This window comes from Camelus bactrianus, chromosome 10 (genome assembly GCF_048773025.1).
Source record: "Camelus bactrianus isolate YW-2024 breed Bactrian camel chromosome 10, ASM4877302v1, whole genome shotgun sequence".
Taxonomy (NCBI): domain Eukaryota; kingdom Metazoa; phylum Chordata; class Mammalia; order Artiodactyla; family Camelidae; genus Camelus; species Camelus bactrianus.
The window spans coordinates 3,192,652-3,213,439 of NC_133548.1; the positions used below are offsets into that span (position 1 = coordinate 3,192,652).

The 20,788-nt window shown below is 54.0% G+C and overlaps 1 protein-coding gene across 10 annotated transcripts in view; it reads right to left on the reverse strand.

Moving 5' to 3' along the window:
* Positions 1 to 11,557: 11,557 nt before the first annotated feature.
* Positions 11,558 to 20,788, reverse strand: part of CTTN (cortactin) — a 32,632-nt gene continuing 23,401 nt past the window's right edge. For all 10 annotated transcript variants that reach the window (XM_074371539.1, XM_074371536.1, XM_074371540.1 and 7 more), the window contains 5 exons: positions 18,685 to 18,833; positions 16,103 to 16,192; positions 14,707 to 14,863; positions 13,783 to 13,854; positions 11,558 to 12,687 (listed from right to left, as the gene is read on the reverse strand). In XM_074371539.1, coding sequence (XP_074227640.1) covers positions 12,551 to 12,687; positions 13,783 to 13,854; positions 14,707 to 14,863; positions 16,103 to 16,192; positions 18,685 to 18,833 — 605 coding nt within the window. In that variant the 3' untranslated portion in view covers positions 11,558 to 12,550. The remainder of the gene's footprint in view (positions 12,688 to 13,782; positions 13,855 to 14,706; positions 14,864 to 16,102; positions 16,193 to 18,684; positions 18,834 to 20,788) is intronic.

Here is a 20,788-nt window from a genome sequence, read left to right on the forward strand (position 1 = left end):
GTTTGAGCCTCCTAATCCCCTTCGCCATCTTGCTCCCCCCCCCCAGCCCCTCACCAAGCGTTTTTAAGTGTCCAGTCCCGCGGCATTAAGTACAGTCACAGCGTCACACAACCATCACCGCTGGTGTCACCACTCCAGACAGAAACCTCCCCCATTACCAGTCATTTCCCCTTCCCCCCACCTTCCTCAGCCCCTGGAAACCACTTACCTAATCTCCGCCTCTGTGGGTTTGCCGTACGAGTGGAGTCACACACTGCGTAGCCTTCTGTGTCTGGGGTTCTTCACTTAGCACGTTTTCGAGGTTCAGACGTGTTGCAGCAGGTGGCCCTGCTGCACCCCTTTTATGGCTGAATAATATCCTGTTACGTGGTCAGACACGTTTTGCTTACTCATCTGTCAGTTGATGGTGTTGACATAAATAATAAACAATAATTATAGGCAAGAGGGTTTTTTTAGAACATATTTTGATTGACTTTTTTCTTTTTTTATTCTTTTTTTATAGTTTTGGGGGGGTAATTAGGGTTTTTTTAATTTTATTTTTTGTGGAGGTACTGGGGATGGAACGCAGGACCCCATGCATGCTGAGCACGCCCTCCACCACTGAGTTCTGCCCTCCCCCAGGAAAGAGTTTTATCAGAGCCAAACTGAGGACTAGCCCGGAGACACCCGCTTCCCCATGACTGTGAGAAAGCGGCCCGGAGAAGCGGGGCTCCCAGCACAGCTTCATATCTTGTCAGAACAAAGAAACGTTAACAAGGCAGGGATACATTTCTTCACAGTTTCCAAAAAAAGAAGAGGCCAGCAGGTACATGGCGAGTCAGCACAGCCTTGGCACCTGAGAAGGGAGTCTTATCATCAGCGGAGGACCAGCACTGGCGTCCCGGGAGGAGGGGCGTCAATCTTTATTTGTAATAGGGACATCTTTGCTTTTAGCCAGTGTGCCCATGTCTTTAATGAGTGAAGCAGATGAACAATGTATGTTTGACGGGCCACAAACAGGCTATTGCAGTTAGCATCAAGCTCAAGCTCACTCGCGTATAAGCCAGAACGGCTTCCCTGCATCTCGAGATGTGAACATTTCTTTCATCAAGGGACACTTGGGTGATGTCCACCTTCTGGCTATTGTGACTAGAGCTGCTGTGTACACAGGTTTTCAAGTATCAGAGTAGCCGTTCTCAGCTCTTTCGGGCACATACCTGGAAGAGGAACCCTTGGTCATCTGGTAACTCTCTATGCTGGCCTTGGTGAGGAGCCACCAGACTGTTTTCCACCGCAGTGGCTGCACCATTTGACAGTCCCTCCAGCAGTGGGTGAGGGCGCCACCCTGGAGAATTTTGAGGGTGACTTCAAACCCCAATGTGGTGTGAAGCTCAGGGGTTACAGGATGGCTTATAAAGCGAAATGGAGGAAGATGGTTAACCTTTACAATGAGTGATTATTACAGGGGGAGAGGGAGAGTCCAGACCACAGAGGGTTGGTTATTTACCATTTTGGGGAGAAAACTTAGGTTTTGTGTAAGATTATCAGAGGCATTCACAATAGATAACCCAAGTTCCGCTTATGTTCCTGAAATAAGCGAGATTAAGTGTTGCTTAACTGGCTTTGTCTGCTCGGGGCTCTTCGAGCCTTGTCTACGTTTTACTTTAAAGACAAGGAAGCCTGGGAGTGGCTGGCACTCTCCTGGGTGGGTCTTAAGGGAAGTCTTGAGAAATGGCCCCCATCCGTGGTCAAACGGGGCAGGCCGTGTGAGTCCACGTGTGTGACACGTGCAGGACAGGCAGCCCCACAGAGGCAGCGGGCAAGCGGCTTCTCCGGGCTGGGGAGGAGAGGTGGGGCCTGGTAACGGGTATGGGGTTTCTTTTGGGGGTGATGAAAATGTTCTGGAATCGGAGAGTGGGGATATTTCCAAACCTTTATGAATACGCTAAAAGCTATGCAATTGTACACTCTAAATAGGTGAATTATATGGTAGGCAAATTGTATCTCCATAAATCTGTTCTTTAAGGGGGAATAAAATGCTTTTCTAAATGTCATGTGGGATCCAAGAGTGGACCTTGAAACAGAGAAAGGACATTCATGAGAAACTGTATGAAATCCAAATAAAGTCTGTCCTTTAGTTAACAGTGTGGCCCCAACGCTAATTTCTTAGCTTTAACAAATGGTCTGTGGCTAACTAAGAGGTTAATTTTAGGGGAAACTGGTAAACAATACACAGAAATTCTCCATTTAGGTTTAGAATCTTTCTGTAAATCTAAAATTATTCCAAAATTCAAAGTTTATTCAATTGAAACACAAAAGGCAGCGCTGCTGTGAATGGCCATGTGCCGGCGTGAGGGTCCAGGCGCCCACCCCAGGGGAATCGCGTGCTGGAAGTTTCACCGGCCCTGCCCGCACACGACCACGCGGGTGCCCCTGGGCACCTTGGTGACAGGGTGGCTCTGGCAGTGCCCGTCCCCCTGCACAGCTGTTCCACACCGTGTCCTACGGCCCCTGTGCTGCGAGACTGAAGTCGTCTCCTGAATGTACACGGGCTAGGGCATCCCCGATTCATCCTTAGAGAGCTGTGGGACTAAAGCTCATCTTACACATTTTGACTAATATTGAAGGGCCCAAACGCTGGCCCCTCTCGGGTGGTGACAGGGTACACGCATCCGCACGGCGACATTCTGCGTGAGGGAGCCCAGGCCCGCTCTTCGTTGGATTCAAATGAGAAACTCAAACATAAATAATTAACATACATGCCTTATAAATTATGCTAAACTTAGTGAAAGCTGCAGTAAGCACTGGTTATCTCCCACTGGTTCTGAAAGTCAGGAACTGACGAGCAGGTCAGCTTGGTGGTTCCTGGCTCAGGGGCTCTCAGGAGGTTTCAGCCCAGGTATTGGCCAGGACTGGCTGGGGATGGAGGACTTGTTTCCAAGGTGACACGCTCACACCTCAGCTCCTTGCCACCTTGACCTCTGCAAAGGGCTGTGTGAACTTCCTTCTGACGAGGGCTGGCTTCTCTCAGAGCAGATGCTGACGTGTCCCCTGTGCCCTGTGTCTGGAAGAGACACCTGCTGTTTTCACAGTGCCCTCCCCTTCTGCAGGTCAGCCCAGCTCCCTGCAGGAGGGGCCGCACAGGGCCGTGGTGCTCGGAGGAGAGGCCCACCCACTGGAAGCCGTCGAGGAGGCTGGCTCTGGAAGCATCCTTGCACAGTTTCAAGTGAAGGTAGGACTGGAGAAAATGTCCCCATCAACACTACTACAAAGCAAGAGGGTAAAGGGACATGAGAGGAGGCAACAGGAGGGACTGGGTTCCTCAGTTTAATAAAGCACATCTACAAAAAGCCTACACTAACATCACACTTCATGGTGAACTGAATGCTTTCCTCCTAAGACTGGGAACAAGGGTGTCCATTATTGTCCGTTGACACTGTTTCAACATAATGTTGGAAATCCTAGCCAGTGCAATAAAGCAAGAAAAGGAAATAAAGGGCATACGGAATAGAAAGGAGAAATAAAACTGTCCAATTTTGCAGATGCTATGATTGTCTATGTAGGAAATTCCAAGGAATCTACGAAAAAAAACCTTTCTAGAATGTGTAAGGGAGCTCAGCAAGGTTGCCCGATACAAGATCAGCATACAAAAATCAACCGCACTTCTATAAGCCAGTGATGAGCAGGTGTACGATGAAATTAAAACTACAATGCTGTTTATAGTTGCTAATAAATAAATAAAATACTTTAAGGTGTGGAGCTAATGAAACACATTGAAGACTTGTATGCCAAAAACCACAAAGTGCTGATGAAATAGATGAGGGGATATCTAAGTAAATGGAGAGAAATACTGTGTTCTTGTACTGGAGGATGTCAGTTCTCAAAATGACATACAGGTTTAAAGTATTTTCTATCAAAAGTCCCAGCAAGAGTTTTTTTTGTAGATATAAACAGGATTATTTTTAAGTGGGTGCAGGAAAGCAAATGAAATATAACAGCTATAAAAATTTTGAAAAAGAGCAATAAAGTGAGAGGAATCAGTCTACCCAGTTTCAAGACTTCTTATCTGGCCACAGTAATCAGGACTGTGTGGCACTGATGGAAAGATAGGTAAGAAGACCATTGGAACACAGTGGTGAAGCCAGTATCAATTCCAACCCCACATTCTCACCAATTGAAAAAAGATGTTTTGTTCTGGATTTTTTAGAAATACTGTATTTTCTTTTGTTTTCAGTCATTTAAATACGAGGGCTTTTTTTTCCTTGAGGGTACACATGGAAAAGGGAAACCCCAAAATACAGAGGGTTACATTCCAAAAACTTAGTTTTATTTACAACATTCATCTGTAAGGTCGCCAGTGCTGAGAATTAAGTATCAAGTAATGTCTGGTGCCTGAATGGTCCTCCCGAAAACGGGAGGCCCTTTATGACCTGGCCCTGCCTCTGTCTCCAGCTTCATTGTCTCCCATCCTCTGCGAGGGCCTGAGCTTTCAGCAATATTGAAGCCTGTTCGCCCACAGTCTCTGCCCTGCGTATCCTGCTTGGAACACCCTCTTCTCTGTTCTTTTGGTTTCCCTCGGCTTTTCCCCCAAGATGCAGCCCCAGCTTGGCCTCATCCCAGAATCTTTCCCTGACTCCATCCAACTGCTGTCCTCTGGATGCCCAGGGATCCTGTGGCTTCCATGTGGTACCAGGATCATCTGTCTGTCCCCACACCCAAGCTCAGGACTGAGACACTCTCTCTCTCCTTTATTTAAACCATTCACCATGTTAGTGCACAATTCTGGCATTAAGTACCTTCTCAGCGTTGGGCAGCCACCACCTCTAACTAGTTTTAGAGCATTTTCATGGCCCCAAAAGGAAACCCCACACCCATGAGTGGTCACTCCCCACCCCCCAGCCCTTGTCAGCCACTAATCTGCTTTCTGTCTTACTGAGACTTACTGAGACTTACTGAGAATGTCTCTTTCATCTCTACTTCACCAGTTCTTATGCAAAAAGGCAAAAATATGCAGTCAGCCCTCTGTATTCACGGGTTGTGCACCCTCAGATTCAACCAACCACAGACTGAAAATATTTGGTGGAAAAAGTTTCAGTAAGTCCCCAAAAGCAAAGCTTGAATTTGCCGTGCACCTGGCAACTGCTGACGTAGTATCTACATTGCGTTAGCTCTTGTACGTAACCTAAGCCGATTTAAAGTATCCGGGACACAGTACCCAACAGTGCAGGAAAACAAATGGTTTATAAGGATGACTTGGGGTGTGCAAATAAAGCTTTTGAAAAACCAAGTATATGGGAGGGTGTACACAGCTTATACGCAAATACTACGCCGTCTTATACAAGGGGCTTGAGCATCCACAGAGTTTGGTGTCCGCGGGGGGCCTGGAACCAACCCCCCTCGGATACTGTGTCTGGACTGCAGTAGGAAATCCCCGCTTTTCTCAGGGGACAACCAAGCTGTGCTGAGTTACCAGCACCACCTAGTGGCTGGATGGGGAACTGTCTTGCTTAATTAACCTCCTCCGTCTCCGTTCTACCCACGCCCCTTGGAGGAGCCTGCCCGAGCCAGTTCCCTGCATCAGTCATTCATCTCCTTTAGGTACCATCTTGACCAGGTATTGTACTTTCTCCCCACCCATACTGATGGCCTCGCGGTCAGGACGTCAGGGCTAGTGCTCTGCCCTGCGTCCTGCTCTCTGTCTCTTCCCCTGAAGATGTCCTTTACCTTCTTACAAGCTCGACTCTCCACCTGAACGATGCTTCTTAAAATTTATCTTACACTTCTGGTGTTGTGTGGCAAAAGCATTTTCATAATGTCTAGTCCCAAATATTTCCAGAGTGAAAAGTCCTTGTTTGAATCTTACCATGAGCCTGTAGAGGATCACTTGTGTGTGCGTAAGAAAGGAAGCAAACAAACAGAAGAGAAAAAGGAGGGAAGGGAAGAAAGCAGGCCGCTCACCAGAAGTAAAAGGTAAACATATGCAACCAAAATAATACGCGTTTTCACTTATTCGATTGTCAGAGATTTAAAATTTCTTACAACGCTCGTTATTTGGCAAAAGTAAGAAGAAATGTGCTCTCATGTGTAAACTAGGACAACCTTTTAAACTTTACTTTTTTTAAATTGAAGTGTAGTCAGTTTACAATGTTGTATCAATTGCTGGTGTAGAGCACAATGCTTCAGTCATACATAAATATACATATATTCGTTTTCATGTTCTTTTTCACTGTAAGCTACTGCAGGATATCAAATATAGTTCCCTGTGCTATAAAGTAAAAGCTTGTTTATCTATTTTATGTATACCAGTCGGTATCTACAAATCTCGAATTCCGAATTTATCCCTTCCCACCCCCTTCCCCTCTGTAACCATAAGTTTGTTTTCTATGTCTGTAAGTCTGTTTCTGTTTTATAAATAAGTTCATTTGTCTTTTTTTTTTTAGATAAGGCGAAACCTTTTTAGAAGATGAAATTTCATATTCATTGACCCAGAGAATTGGTTGGGAATTGTTTGCAGTTATAGCAGATACTGGAAATAACAATGGTTTAGATAGAATAAAAATTTTGTTGACTGAAAACACACACACACATGCATGGGCACGTACACACACACACACACACACACACACACACACACACACATACACACACACACACACTGTAAGAGCTGTGAGTTGACTTTGATCTGGGTTCTTACTGAATTATAGCCTGAAACAGCATCTCAGAAAGCCCTGAGGAACAGCATGGAAGAGAAAGGGGGAGAGGCCAGTATATCTGTGATTGGGGCTAGGAAGCATGTGCAGTCAAGCGCACATATCAATGAAAGATTATTGCTAATCACGAGGAAGATGTATCTAGTTAATGACTTTAGCGCTTTTTTCTTTTTCTATGAAACGTGCAAGAATCTGGGTTCATTAAAATTCTTCCTGAGATACCCAGCTATCTCAGGGGCCTCTTTTTTTCCAAAGCATGAAGTGCCTCACCCTGTTTTGTCCTGAACTCTCAGGGTGCAGTGTCAGTGCAACTACAATGACTAATGACTAATCCTTGTAGAACTGGATGGTGGGCAACATTCTTTGTTTTAGTTTATTTACCTGCATCATTAAAAAAAAAAGTACTGAAGCAGGCAAGATGGCATCATGAACCCAAGCTCTTTCTGTATTTCTGCTCCACCCCACCCTCAGAACGTGCCTTCAAAGAGCCTCACAGTCCAAAAGAGCTGGCAGAGCTCCAGCCCTCAAACCTACATTCCAGGCTATAGAAAGGAGAAACAGGGAAATGAGGACTGGCTGTTGATGGGCATGGGGCTTCTTTCCGGAGTGATGAAAATGTTCTAAAATTGATTGTGGTGATAGTTGGACAACTCTGTGAATATATTAAAGAAAAAAAAAAACACTGAATGGTATGCTTTAAATAAGTAACACGTGATTTGTGACCTATATCTCAATAAAGCTATTTTAAGAATCATGTAATGTGATATTAAGCGACAGAAAAGAACAAGATTCTTCCAAAAAAAAATTGTCACCATAAACAAAGTACAAAGACAAACAGAAAACCTGGGGGAAGATTGAGCACCTAGAAAATACAAATCGTACACAACATTGTAAGTCAACTAAAGTTCAATTTAAAAAACTAATAAACCAACATTGGTAATGACTACTAAAACAATACAAACCATCCCTGAACAAATGCAAAGCAGCGGCTCTCACTCACAGGGGACGGGCAGGCTGGAAACACGGCTCAGATACAACATTGCAAACTCACTAAACTTCAGTTACAAGAACAAAGAAAAAGAAAACCCACAGCTCAATACCATTTCCATCGACTGGCAAAGGGTTCTAACCCAGGACTGCACGGCGTGGCTGCGGGAATGGGGGGTTCCACGCCTGTGGAAGGCGATGAACTGGTTCTCCCTGCTTGGGCAGTGGTCAGCACCCACCAAAAACAAAAGACCCAAGAATGGAGCCTCGGCCTAGGGTCCCAGAGCCAGGAAGGCTGGGGTCAGGCTGACTTGGATGGGCCATTGGTCCTGATACCAAGTCCTAGCCACAGCGCTGCGCTGACAGGGGCCCATCCTATTGCCAGGGCACAAAGGTCAGGGCCTCACCTCCGAAGATCACTGGCCGAGGGGCCGGACTCTGTTGAAGACCCTTCTCACACTCGCGTCACCGCAGCCTGGGTCACCCGTTCAATCGCCGCATCAGCTGTGGATCCCTGACCCAGCACCTTCCGGTACTGGGTACCGGCGGCGCCAGGGAGGGGCGGGAAACAGGGACCCGGCTCTCCAAAGCTCTCCAAACACAGACAGACTTCACCCCACGCCCCCTAAGCAGGGGCAGCTCCCCGTGGCTGCTGGAACCAATCACCCCCAAGCCACCGGCCCAGAGCCACAGAAGCGTATGGCCCTGCAGCTCTGCAGGTTAGGCTCCGACGGCTCTCGGGGCTCCGGCCACGGTGCGGGCGGGGCTCGGGCCGGCGGAGGCTCCGGGGGAGTCTGCTCCTTCTCCAGCTGGATTCCTGGCCCCTCCCCCGCTGCCCAGGCCAGCAACGACGGGTGGAGTCTTTCTACGCCTAGTCCCCCTCTTCTGCCTCTCTCCTCCACTTTTAAGGGCCCTTGGGATGACACGGGCCCACTCAGATAACCCACAACCAAGGCCGATGAGAGCCCTCACTTGCCCTCTGCCACGTGGGGTGACGTATGTCCAGGGTTCGGGGGTTGGCACGTGGACGTCTTGGGGAGGCCACTACTCTGCCTGCCTGAGGGCGTCAGGCCCACGGGATGTCCACATGCGTCACCTCACACCGCCCCCTCGGGAGGTGGTGTTGCTGAATCAGACGGGAGGTTTAATCAACAGAGAAGATGCTGACGTGAAACCGAGACGGCCGGTGCCCGCGGGAATCTCCACAGCTCACACACGACACCGGAGCGCTTCCAGACGGTTTTGAACATAATTGAATAAACAGTATTTTAACTCTGAGAGAGTTTAGAAGAAAAAGCAGCTCATCACTCAATTTATTTCTATTTGCCTACGCTCCCCTCCACGTGTCATTTTCACAATCATAATCCAGTGTAGAGTTTGACTTCCCAGGGGAGAACGAGTCAGGTCAGAAGAAATATCCAGAGGGCCAGTGAAAACAAAACCCCAGAATTTAAAACATGGGACTGAGGGGAGGGCTGGGGGTAGCTCAGTGGCAGAGTGAGTGCCTAGCATGCATCAGATCCTGGGTTCAATCCCCGGTACCTCTATTAAGAATAAATAAAGAAACTTAATTACCTCGCTGCCCCACCAAAAAAATAAAATTAAATAAAAAAATTTAAAAACCCACATGGAACTGACATTGTAAGATTAGGGCATCCTAATGTTTCAAGAAAACAAATTCCTAAAATGCATTGCTATGTCTTATTACGAAGATACATACACATCCCACCGAATCCTTGAGGTGCACCCGGCAAAAGGCTTCAAACTCAAGTAGGGAGAAGGACCCCGGAAGTACCTGTCTGGGAAGGAAGATCATGGAATTTGTGTTCCCTTTTCCAGGGGCGCAGAGCAGCAGAGCAGGGAGCCCCTTCCTGAAAGCCCCGAGCTGCCCGCCCCCCCCCCGCCACACCCTCGGGGCTCTGGCGGGGCAGCTCGCCTGGGAACCGCATCTCCTCTGTACCCTGACAGCCATGATGCAACCGCCACTTCCTGCGTCGGCCCTGGGACCTGCGCCGGGGAGCACCGCGCTCTCCGTGGACGTCGTGCTGCCCCCCCGGCCAGCACACCCTGCCGGGGAGACATCCCAGCCGCACGGCGTGCCCACGGTGACTCCAGGGTGCTTGGAGGTGCCTGCCTCAGCGGCTGGGCCGTCCGCACAGAGAGGCCGTCTCTGGTTGCACCTCATGACAAAGAGGGCCCAGGGACAATTATGACCTTGAGACAGAAAGTGGCGATGGGCTGTTTAAAAGAGGAGTGGAGAGGATGATGACGTGACGACTGCAGGTGAGCAGACCTCTGGCCGGCTCTGCCGTCAGCACACACACACAGACGTGCCAGGACATACCCGTGACTGCTGGGCCACCACGGGCACAGGCAGAGCAGCACTGGGCGGACACTGGGCTGGTGGGGCCTCCCCGCCCCCGCCCTCGCCCTAGTCACACTCTGTCCCCACCCCTTCGTAGAGAAGCTTTCCTGCCTTTTCTTTAGGACCAGCGTCCCCGCAGGCAGCTGCAACCTCACCTGGTGGTCAGAGCCCTGCCTCCCGTAACCACGTGCAGGGTGGGCCTGGCTTCCAGCCCTGGGCCTCCCGTCCTGCCCCACACAGTCACGGGAGGACAGCGGGGGCCCCTCAGGCTGGGATCCCATGAGCAGAGCTGGCAAAGGGACAGCACACGCATCTGCTGCCCTCTGGCTTGTAGGGGCTCAAAGGGGAAACAGCACAGCCAGAGGCTCTGTTGGGACGCCTGGCGGGGAGGGAGCAGGCCCGCGCCCCAGCACTGCTCCCAGCTCCCAGGTGACCCAGCTGAGCTCCAGGGAAGGTACACGGTGGCAGACAGACCTGGAAAGGCAGATGGGGGCCAGTGCCAACTTCCTAATTCTTGAATTTTAAGAGCACGCCACTCTAACCACAGACCAAGCCTGCCTGGCTCACTGGTGACAGTCCTTAAGTTAAAGGTCACCACCACACACGACTAAGGTAGAGTCAAGGCAGCCTGACAGGAAAGGTCCTTGGAGGGGCTGGCGGCTGGCCTGGGACACACCTAGCCTGCGAGGGGTACGGGCCCGGGGAATTGGGAGACCAGCCACAACACAGGATCCCAGGCTGCAGGGGACCTGTGGGACACAAGCCAGAGGGTGTTGAGAAGGACCCAGTGAGAGCAGAGAGAGGGAAGGGACTGCAGCAGGGACTCGGGGCTCTAGGCCCATCCCCACAGTTGCCTACAGCGGCCGTGGACAACACCCAAGTCCTGCCGTGGGGAGAGCGGGCTGGTTTGGGAGTCTGATCTGCACCACCCGTCCAAGCCTCCGAGGGACCTCCCAGGTCCTCCAGGGACCTCTGAGCTCCCCTGCTGCACATAAGCCCCTGCAAGGAAAGGCCTGTCCACACCTGGGATCTGGGGGGCTGGGTCTGCGGACAGCACACAGCCCTCCCACCACCGGGGCGGACCACCACTCAGCCGGGTGACCTGGAGGTGTTTATCAGAGCTGCCGGTCCCCTCGTGTCCCCTCAGCCTCCCCACACCCGGAGCTGGCCCTCCAAGCCCGCCAGACCCTCTGCTCAGTGCCCTGACCCCTCAGACGCGGCTTCACTGCTGCGCCCCTGAGCAGAGCAACGCCTGCAGCCACACTGCCACCGCCTCGGGGCCTGCTGTGAGAAGCGTACTCGGGAGCATCTTCTGTTTTGCTTGGAGTCTCTGTCCATGTAGTTGAGGATTCGAGAGTTCAAACGTTTCACCTCCTAAAAAGTACCCTCTGAGGAACGCGCCTGGCTGGAAGGGAGCCGGCCAGCCCGGAGCCGGCGAAGGAGACGCTGCCAGCTGAGTGGCCCCACAGAGAACCAAGGGGCCGGCACACAGCGCATCAGCAGCAAGCGGGCCAAAAAAAGTTTACTGTGAACATTTAATTTAAAAAAATCATACCTGTGAGGTGTGCTACAGAAATTTAGATACAGTAATTGCATATAAAACCCGACCTAATTGTGATAAAGCAAATGCACTTCGGGAAAGAAAACGTGTGCCTCGGGGCCACAGACGTCCCCACACGCGTGTCCCCACGTGAGCATCTGGGGTCCGCTGCCCTGACCACGCAGGGCTGAGCGGGCCTCCTGGTCCCTCAGGATGGGTCCCTCCCGGTCCCCGCAGAGCTGCCACAGGGCGTCGTGGGCCAGAGCACCCACGTGCTCGCTTGCGCTTCTCAGCCAAGTCAATCGATCGAACTTCGCCACCACTGAGCATGAGGTTTGGCCCCCTTGACAGCGGGTGTTTCCAGCAGTTTACAACCGGGGAGGGACCTGCCCCCCACAGCAGGGTGGCTGTTCGCCCCCAGGGCGGCCACAGCCCCGCTGCCCGGGGAAGCTGACCACAGGCCTTTGGGCCGGGAGCCGGAGACAAGTGGGGAGGACCCTGCAGGGGCCGGGGAACTCTGCATCGCGGGGCAGGGCCGCGGCTCAGCAGCCCTCCTGGGCGGCCGGGAGCGGCCAGAGAACCAGGACAAGACGCAGAGCAGGAGGCAGGAGGCAGGCCAGGGTCAAATGCTGCAGGACCTCACAGTGCCAGGCGCTTTCCCACCTCACCTCAAAGCTCAGGTTCTTTCTAGCCACTTTCCTCCCTGCAAACGCTGGGACCCCAGAGACGCTGCTGGGACAGCGACTCCTAACACCATGGTGGTGAGGCGCACTCGGGAGAACCGAAGTGGCTCCACGCGACAGTCGATTTGGCAAAAAAAGAAAATACCTTAAATGCAAAAAAAAAATTACCGAGTCCCCTAAGGAGCATGATCACAGTATTTCAGCAAATCCTGTGGCGCAAACATTTCCAAAAGCATCAGCAGAAGCATTAAATACGAAAGCGGCACGCCTGCTGCCCGGCCCCGCGCTACGGCCGCAGCTCCACGTAGTTGGCGGGAAAGAGCCCGTAGCGGCCCTTGCACAGCCCGCGCCACCAGCCATCGTCGATCATCTCGATGTTGGTGATGATGTCGTCGGGGTCGAAGGAGATTTCGTCGTCGCCCGCTGTGGGGGGGGGGGGGCACAGAGAGGGACATGAATGCATGAATGACCCGCCGGACTGCGCTCCCCGCAAGCCTCCCACTGAGGCTCGCAGCAGGCAGGGGGCACCATCTCTGCTAAATGAGGGCAGGTCTGCTCCCACACCCTGGCTACAGCTGCCAGAATAACTGGGAGCAAGAAAGCAGATGTGCCGGGGCTCCGAAGCCAGGTTGCTGGGCAGGTTAGGGAATCCGGGGCAGGGCTGGCAGGGGCCGGGGCAGGACAAAGGAAGGAGCAAGCGCTCCTCCCAGGGAAGCAGAAGTGGGAAGCCACAGCCCCAAAGGCTGGCTGGGGGCTGGGAGTGTGAGGAGAATGAACAGGACCCTGGGGGGGACCCACGAAACACTCAGAGCTGCAAAGGGAGGAACGGGGCCTTTGCGGTGGAGAACCTGACCGACACCAACGGGCTGGGAGACAGCAGTGACAACCACGGCGTGGACCCGGGGAAGAGAGCGGCTGTGGGCCCAACATGACGCAGGGGTTGGAGCCGGGCCGGGCTGAGGGTCGTCCTGACGTGAAAGGCGCCCAGGACCTGAGGGGCTGGCGGAGGCTGTGGGGCTGCTCCGTGCTAGGGGAACCCAGGGACAGGCCCCACCAGGATTAGAGGCACCCCTGGGCGGCGGGTAAATGGGGACCAGCTCTGCAGACCTTGTGGTCTCTCAACGGCAACTTTTCACTCCAGGAGGAGTGTGCTTGTGATGGGCAGTGTCCTTGGCTTGGGGTCTCTAGGGGCCCAGGGCACCCCTGCAAATGCAGAGCTCAGTGGTTCAGAGACTAAAGGGAACAGGGAGCGTGTGAGTGTGTGCGTGTGTGCACGTGTGTGTGTGCGCGTGAGTGTGCATGCGTGCCCTCACTGGCAGAGATGGAGAGATGGAATCTGGTTGAGGGAGATACGGCAATTCCCTGTACTGTATTTGCAACTTTTTTGTAACTTTGAAATTGTTTCAAGATAAATTACTTTTTAAAATCGTAAACAGAGCTCTGAGTCAGACTCTTAGTTAAGAGACGCGACGTGAGCTGCGGAAGCCCCTCCCCCCCGGGGGCGGGGCGGCTGCTCACCGGCCTGGTAGTCGTAGAGGGCGGTGGCTGTGACTCCGAGGTCGTTCTCATACTCGTCGTAGGCCCCCTCCTCTGAAATGAAGCTGCATGAGCTCTGAGGGGCCGCCCCGTCCCACTTGCGCCCCGGCCACCGCCCCTCCCAAGGCTGGGCGGGGAGCCTGGCGGGCAGAGACGGCACCGCCCCGCCGCCCACCCATCCCGAGAGAATCGGAGGCGGAGCTGGGGGACACAGGACCTCCCACCCCCCTTGCAGGAGCAAATCCTCCGTGCCGACTCCGTCTCCAACTCCGACACCGCCCGGTGAACGCAATTAACTCCATGGACGCTGTGACAAAGTGCAATTTTTAAAATTTCAGATATTTGGCCCCCATTTGAGAGAAAGCCTTGTCACAGGTATATGGCAACTGGAGACAGGGGACCAGATGCCCCACGTTGTGCTCAGGGAGGTAAGGGCTCTGCCCTGGTGTCGATTCTGATGCTAATTCTCACGTCACTCCAAGTGGGGGAGGGGGCGTGTGTTAAACCTGTCCAAATACGTTAAAAGTAACTTCGTTCTAAAAGCAAGAGGCCAATTTGAGCGTTCCTCAACCTGTGCACCTTCCAAAGGGCACGGGAACCTTCATCTTTAGGGACCCCAGGAGGCTCCGGCCCCCTGGAGCTGGCTCCCCACGCCTGGAAGACACTCAAGCTTCTGATCTGATCAGACAACAGCAGAAGCCCCTCCCTCGTGCCCACCCCTGTTCAGCGCCCCGCCCCACACCAGCAGGAATCTTCCTGGAAACCCCACAGGAGGCCAAGCCCCCTGGGGACTGTGGCCCATCCCAGAAGGAATGAACCCTGCAGGCAGGCAGGGGCAGCGCGGGTCAGCCAATGGGGAAACAGAAGTGATCCCAGGGGAACAGAAGCAGAGGGAGACCCCCATACCTGCTGCATAGTGGCTGGGGGCCTCTGTGGTCTCATAGACGGCATCCGGGGCGTAGGCCTCCCGGGAGTCGGAGACGTCTGAGCTGTACACTGGCTCCGGCTCACCAGTGCTCACGGGGCCTCCGTAGCTCAGCTCGGCCTCGAATGGAGCCGCGTCCTGGGGGAGAGGCAAGGAGACAGTCCGTGGGGCCCATGCTGGGTCACAGTGCCGCCAACAGAAACACACGGGCCACTTTCAGTCCCAGCTGAGACCAAGAAAACAGACACGGGGATGAGGGAGTTGTTCTGAGAAGGCCTGGATCCTAGCAGAGGTGATGCAGCACTGAGGGGACTTGGTGCCGCCTCCTCCTGACAGCCCTCACCCTGACACCCCTGAGCCCCATGGCCACTAACCCTGCACGGCCAGTCAGGACGGCTGGCCTGCCCGCGCCCCCATTACAGCCGCTCCTCCTGGGGCAGGTCTGGCCTGTTTCCTACCCAGGCCCTGACCCCGAGGCCGGCAGCCCTCCCACAGCTCTGCCAAGAGCTCCACCCATCCCACTGGCGGAGCAGCCAAGCCTGTGGGTGGCGGGCACTGTCCTAACCACAGCCTCTGCGGGGAGCGAGGAGAGGGCGGGACCCACAGTCACCCACTATCAGGGCAAGAGGAAATCCCCAGCACTGGGCTTACAGCCACCAAGCCGCTCCCCACTATGGACCGACGGCGGCTGTTGTCGGCGTTTCCGACCAGGGTCCACCTGAAGGCAGCCTCCAGGGTCAGGGAAAGGAAGGCACACGGAGAAGCTCCAGGAAGAGCAAGCAGTCAGGCACCAGCTTTCATCAGACAGCGGCCACAGGCGTGGGGGCCGAGCAGCTGGTAGAGCTACTCCTGAGGCCCAGCGAGGGGACTCCACCTGGGCCTGGCCCCGGGAGCCGCTCCAGGACGGGACCAGGGAGCCACAGGGTCCTGCTGGCAAGTTTCCCCAGGATGTGCGGTGAGCAGATCGGAGGGCGGACATGAGGATGTGGCGTGGGGGCGTCCTGAGGTCGGCGGTGTGGGGACGGTGTGCAGGGCTGCCCGGCTGTACCCTGTCCTCCCGTGTGCTCACAGCACCCGCTCCCCGACCCCACTGCACGGTTTGGCAGGACTGCCCGCCCCACCAGGGACACGATATCACTCCGGCCTTCTCATAGGACCAGCTTCTCAGTGGCCCCCTTCCAGTGGGATGTTCCGAGGAGGGGAGGCTTGGGGGCCCCCTTCCGCTGGACTACAAATTACAAAGCCACACTGGCACTCAGGAGGGCTGCTCTCCAGATGGACGGGCCCCAAGCAGAGCGGTGTGGGCCCACCCCCACCGTCCACAGAAGGGTGCTCTGGAGAATCAGACTCACGGGCAAAGCGTGTCAAGACACCAACCTCGTAGACGGGGCTTTGTGGAGGCCTCTCCTGAGCTGGCTGGGGCGTGGGGGACGCGGGGGGCGTCGGCTTCTGGGCTCTGGCCTGCTCCTGAAGTGGGGAGACAGCGGTAGGCAGCCCATCAGTGACCGGGCCCCTCACGGCCTTGCAGAAGGTCGCACCCAAGCTGGGGGCACATTCCTGCCCCAGGACAGCACAGACAACGCCAAGCAGAGACGGGGGCCCGAGACAGCCCGGGGCACATCTGCTCTGAAGCAAAGGTCAGTCACGTCTTCCCAAGACACGGGCCCCTGCTGCCACCTCAGGACCACGGGGTTTCTGGAACCCGAGTCAGGGCAGCCGCGCCACCACAGAGAGTCTCCGCACACCTGATCCGGATGCTGAGATCTGGGCTCGGGGCTGACGCTGAACGGACTGAGACACTCGCAGACCTCAAAACGGAGTGAGTATATTTTGCACGTAGGAGGAACGTGAATCTCTGGGGGCCAGAGAATGGACATCCTGACCCCCGGTCCTGTGACTGTGTGACCTCACAGGGCCAGAGACTGCGGACATGACGAAGGCAAGGACCTGAGATGGTAGAGGATCCTGGACTTCCCGGCTGGGCCTGATGGCATCACAGGTCTTCATGAAAGGGAGGGAAGGAGGCAGATGTGACAAATGTGATGACAAAGGCAGAGGCTGCATGGGGCCACAAGCCTGGGGGACAGGATTTTCTCCAGGCCACAGACAAGGAAGCCGAGGCTCATCCAGGGGCCCACTGGGAGCAGCAGGAGCTCGGGCTGCACCTCCCTGTCTGCTCTGCCAGGCTCCCCTCCAACAGGCTGATGGCGGCACTGCCCTGTGGGAAACCACCCTCTCTGGAGACCCAAGCACAGTTCTCAACACCAGTGTGGCTCAGCCTGACCCACACCAGCAGGACAGTCGGTCACGTGTCCACGAGTTAAATGCCCAAGGGAAGCGTGTTTCCTTGAAGGGGCTAGGCTAAGCCTCGGCTTCCAGAGAGACCCGGACCTGCCGCTCACAGCACAGAGGCACCAGGCCGCTGAATTCCATCTGAATCACTTTTACAAGGACCTGCGACAGCCTCTCCCAAATCTGGCTGGGAACAGAGAAGTTCCTTCTCAGGCACACGCTCCCAAGACCGGAGAACCAAGCATCTGCGGGCTCCCCCACCCGCTGGAGGGAACACTAGACACCTGCTGCTCGTCTCCTGCCTCCGAGAGCTCCTCACAACCCAGAGGGCTGCCTGGGCGGCAGGGCTGTGAGGACGGAGTCACTCACAGGGAGCGGGGACGAGGATGAGGTGGCAGGGGCCGGACACAGCAAGGACAACACAGCAGAAGCAACAGCAAGAGAACCTCAGAAGCAGAGAGGCTGGAGAACAGCGACCGAAAGCCTCCTCTCACCTGCACCCGCACCCGCACCCTGCTGCATCTCCCAGGCCGCAGGGGCTGAATTCTCAGTCATACAGCGAGGAAGGTGTTATTGGAAAAGACCAAGTCAGCAGAAAAAATGCTTTGTAGTGTATGAGTATGTGTGTGTCTGTAACAAGGAAAACTTACAAACATCTCACTAAAACCTTAACGTAGAGAGACCTTTAAAGGTTTCTAGCAACCAAGGAATGGCGCGCGGTGGTAAGACACACCCGCCATCACTCCAACTCCACCGCGCGGGACGGAGCCCGTCCCAGGGCTTGCTCGGTTCACGTCTCCAGCGCCCAGCGCTCCCTGTGGAGGGCATGCTGATCTGCTCAACTTCCTCAACCTCCCATTCTCCCTCAGTGGGGTTTTCAGAGCCTTAACCACCCATCTGGGGGAGGAAATGTCCACAGATTTAAACGAAGCCTTTTTAAGTCTATAAAATCAGTTTACTTCCTAACCACCCCACAGTCATGGGGTTTCCACACCTGTCCCATGGGTGAGAACACAGGCCTTGGGATGGTGAGCTGACTTACCACAGGGAGCCCAGCAGGCAGGGGATAAAGTGGGATCAGGGACACCGGACATCAGTCCACCTGGGACAGTTTTAGGAAGGAGAAAGTCCACACCTTCCTGCTCACTCTCAGCTCCCACCTCTACTTCCTCTGGTGGAAAAGCGGCACAAACACAAAGACCCAGGCCACTGAAGCAAGAGGTGCAGAAGCAAGCAGATCTGCCTCCTCACAGGGATCCTTCTGGATTCTCAGCCCTCCACCCAGGAAGAGAGCAGGTTCTGGAGGGCGAGGGGTGAGAGCAGAGACCGCCGGGGAAACACGTGGACGGGAGCTCGGCAAAGGGCCTGTGGGCTGACGGCCGGGCAGAGGGAGGACCGGCCTGCAGTCGCCCTGGCACTCCTGACCACCAGACACTGGACACAGCTGACTGGCCCCGGGATCAGGGCACATCAACTGTCTAGTACCTGGTGGTCAAAAGACTCGATGGTCCATGTGGCTGAAGTGAAGCTCCCAAGAGCACAGCCTAGGTGCCGGTTCAAGATGTTTTTTTTACTGAGAACTCTCTGGGCCACAGAAGAAGGAACAAGCCAAACCCGCGGCCCCCGCACTCGGGATTCACACGCAGAGGAGCGTGGCCCGCACTCACGTCCAGCTGCCGCCGGGCCTCCTCCTGCTCCCGCCGCTCCTTCGCCATCCTCTGCGCCCGCTCGGCCTCCGCCCTCCGCCGGTCCTCCTGCTCCTGCTCCTTCGCGAGGTTTTCGAAGTTGGCTCTGATGTTGCTCGTCTTGCTGCTCACTGCGGGGAGGGGAGGCTCACGTCAGGCCTGGAGCACCGCTGTCCCCCGGCGCCTTGGGCCCGGCGGCCCGACAGGCCCCCACCCGGACGGGCCCCCGCTGCCCTGTCTGCTGAACTCGCAGCAGGACGGTGACCAGCAGAGCCTTGCATCTGGAGTAGTCCTGCATTCCACACGTCCCGGTATTCTTTACCACCGGACACTCACGAGGGGAAAAATCCCCCTGAGGACGCCCCTGATAAAACAGTAAAAAGTACTGATTTTTAGTAAATCTCAACCCTTTTGGTAAGTCGTGTGACAAAATGTGCCTCTGGCGCGCACCACCACTGCCGCCTGGGGGCGCCCAGGGCTGCCTCCGGGTAACCATCTGTACGACCATCTGAGCTGCAGGCTGAACTGACCCCTCCTGGAGTATCACTTTCCCTGAAATAGCAACTGACCAACTATGATCGAGACATCCGGGTTCGGGGAGACCCTCCCTCCCAAAGGACACGCTGAGCCTACCGTGCAAAACGCAAGTGTATGTTGTCGCTGGGAAAACTCAAGCTTTCAAGCAAAAGCAGAATTTTGGAAAACCTGAGTCCACTACCATGAGGACAACACCCCGATTTTACTCAAAGACTCTGCGATAAGACTGATGACAACATTAACGAGTGCAGTTTGGGGGTTTTGTATAATGAAATGTGTCGCTGAGTGGAGGACCAGTGTAACTCGGAGATGAAGACTTTCCCATGACCCTTATGTGGTGTCACAAAGTCACGCTGTGTAAAGCAGACTCACCTTTAAGAAAACCACTGACGGGGGCGGGGAGGGTACAGCCCAGCGGCAGAGCGCAGTGCCGCCAGTAAAATAAATACATAAACCTCAAAAAAACTTCCTTGTGATGAGCTGTAATTAAAAAGACTGAAAAAATACATATCTACGCACGTGTATAACTGAATCAGGTTGCTGTAAACCTGAAACTCATGTTGTAAATTGACTACACCTCGATAAAAAATAAGAATTAAAAAAAAAAAAAACCACTGACCAGCTGACTGCTGGACTCGGGCACCAAAAAATATCCACAGTGATCGGAAATGGCCATTAAAATATTCTTCCCTTTTCTAACGGCATATCTGGGCAAGTCCAGCTTTTCTTCATCGACCTGACTTGTCACAAGAGGCCGACGGAGCACAGAAGCAGGGAGGAGAGCTGCGCCGCCTGACAGCGGGAGACGTGCGGAAAAGCAAAACAGTGCTGCCCGGAACGCAGCAGGTGTTCTACACTGACTGTGCCTGGAGTATAATCTAGAAAGATTCAGAAGCAGTATGTTGTGCAACTGAAACTAATATAATACTGTACATCAACTACCCTTCAATTAAAAAGAGCTACTCTTCTGCATTTTTTGGTTTGGAAAACGTAGTTATTTTTTCATAGTATTACTATGTTAACATGTACCAATTTTATTACTTTCAAATGTTAAACAAATTGATAAAAATGTTAAATTTTTCTGTTTTAATTCTAACACAGTAAAGATCAAAAGATATAATCCATATACACCAAAGTCCTTCGGGGCCTCAGTAACGTCTACAAGTGTCCTGAGACCATAGTCTGTGCACTGCTGACCCACCGAGCATCTACAGGAAACAAACGGTCACCTCTGCTTCCTGCATCTGACTGACCCCTTCAATCACGTGTAGTATCTTCCCCAACAGAACGACACTGCCTCTGGGTGTGGCCCACATTTGAACAGTATGACAGGAAACACACAGCAGGTGCCGGGAGGGCAGACTTCATGCAGCTCGTCCCGGTGGGAGAGTGAGCAGAGGAGGGGTCTGCTTTAGCTCAGGCACAGACGGCTCAGACCTATCACAGCCACGGTGACTGAGCATCTCAAACGTCCGGCCAGGCGAGCAGTGCGGCATCTGAGCTGCAGGTACCGCAGAAGCCTCCCCGAACCTGGGAGTGAGGAGGCCCT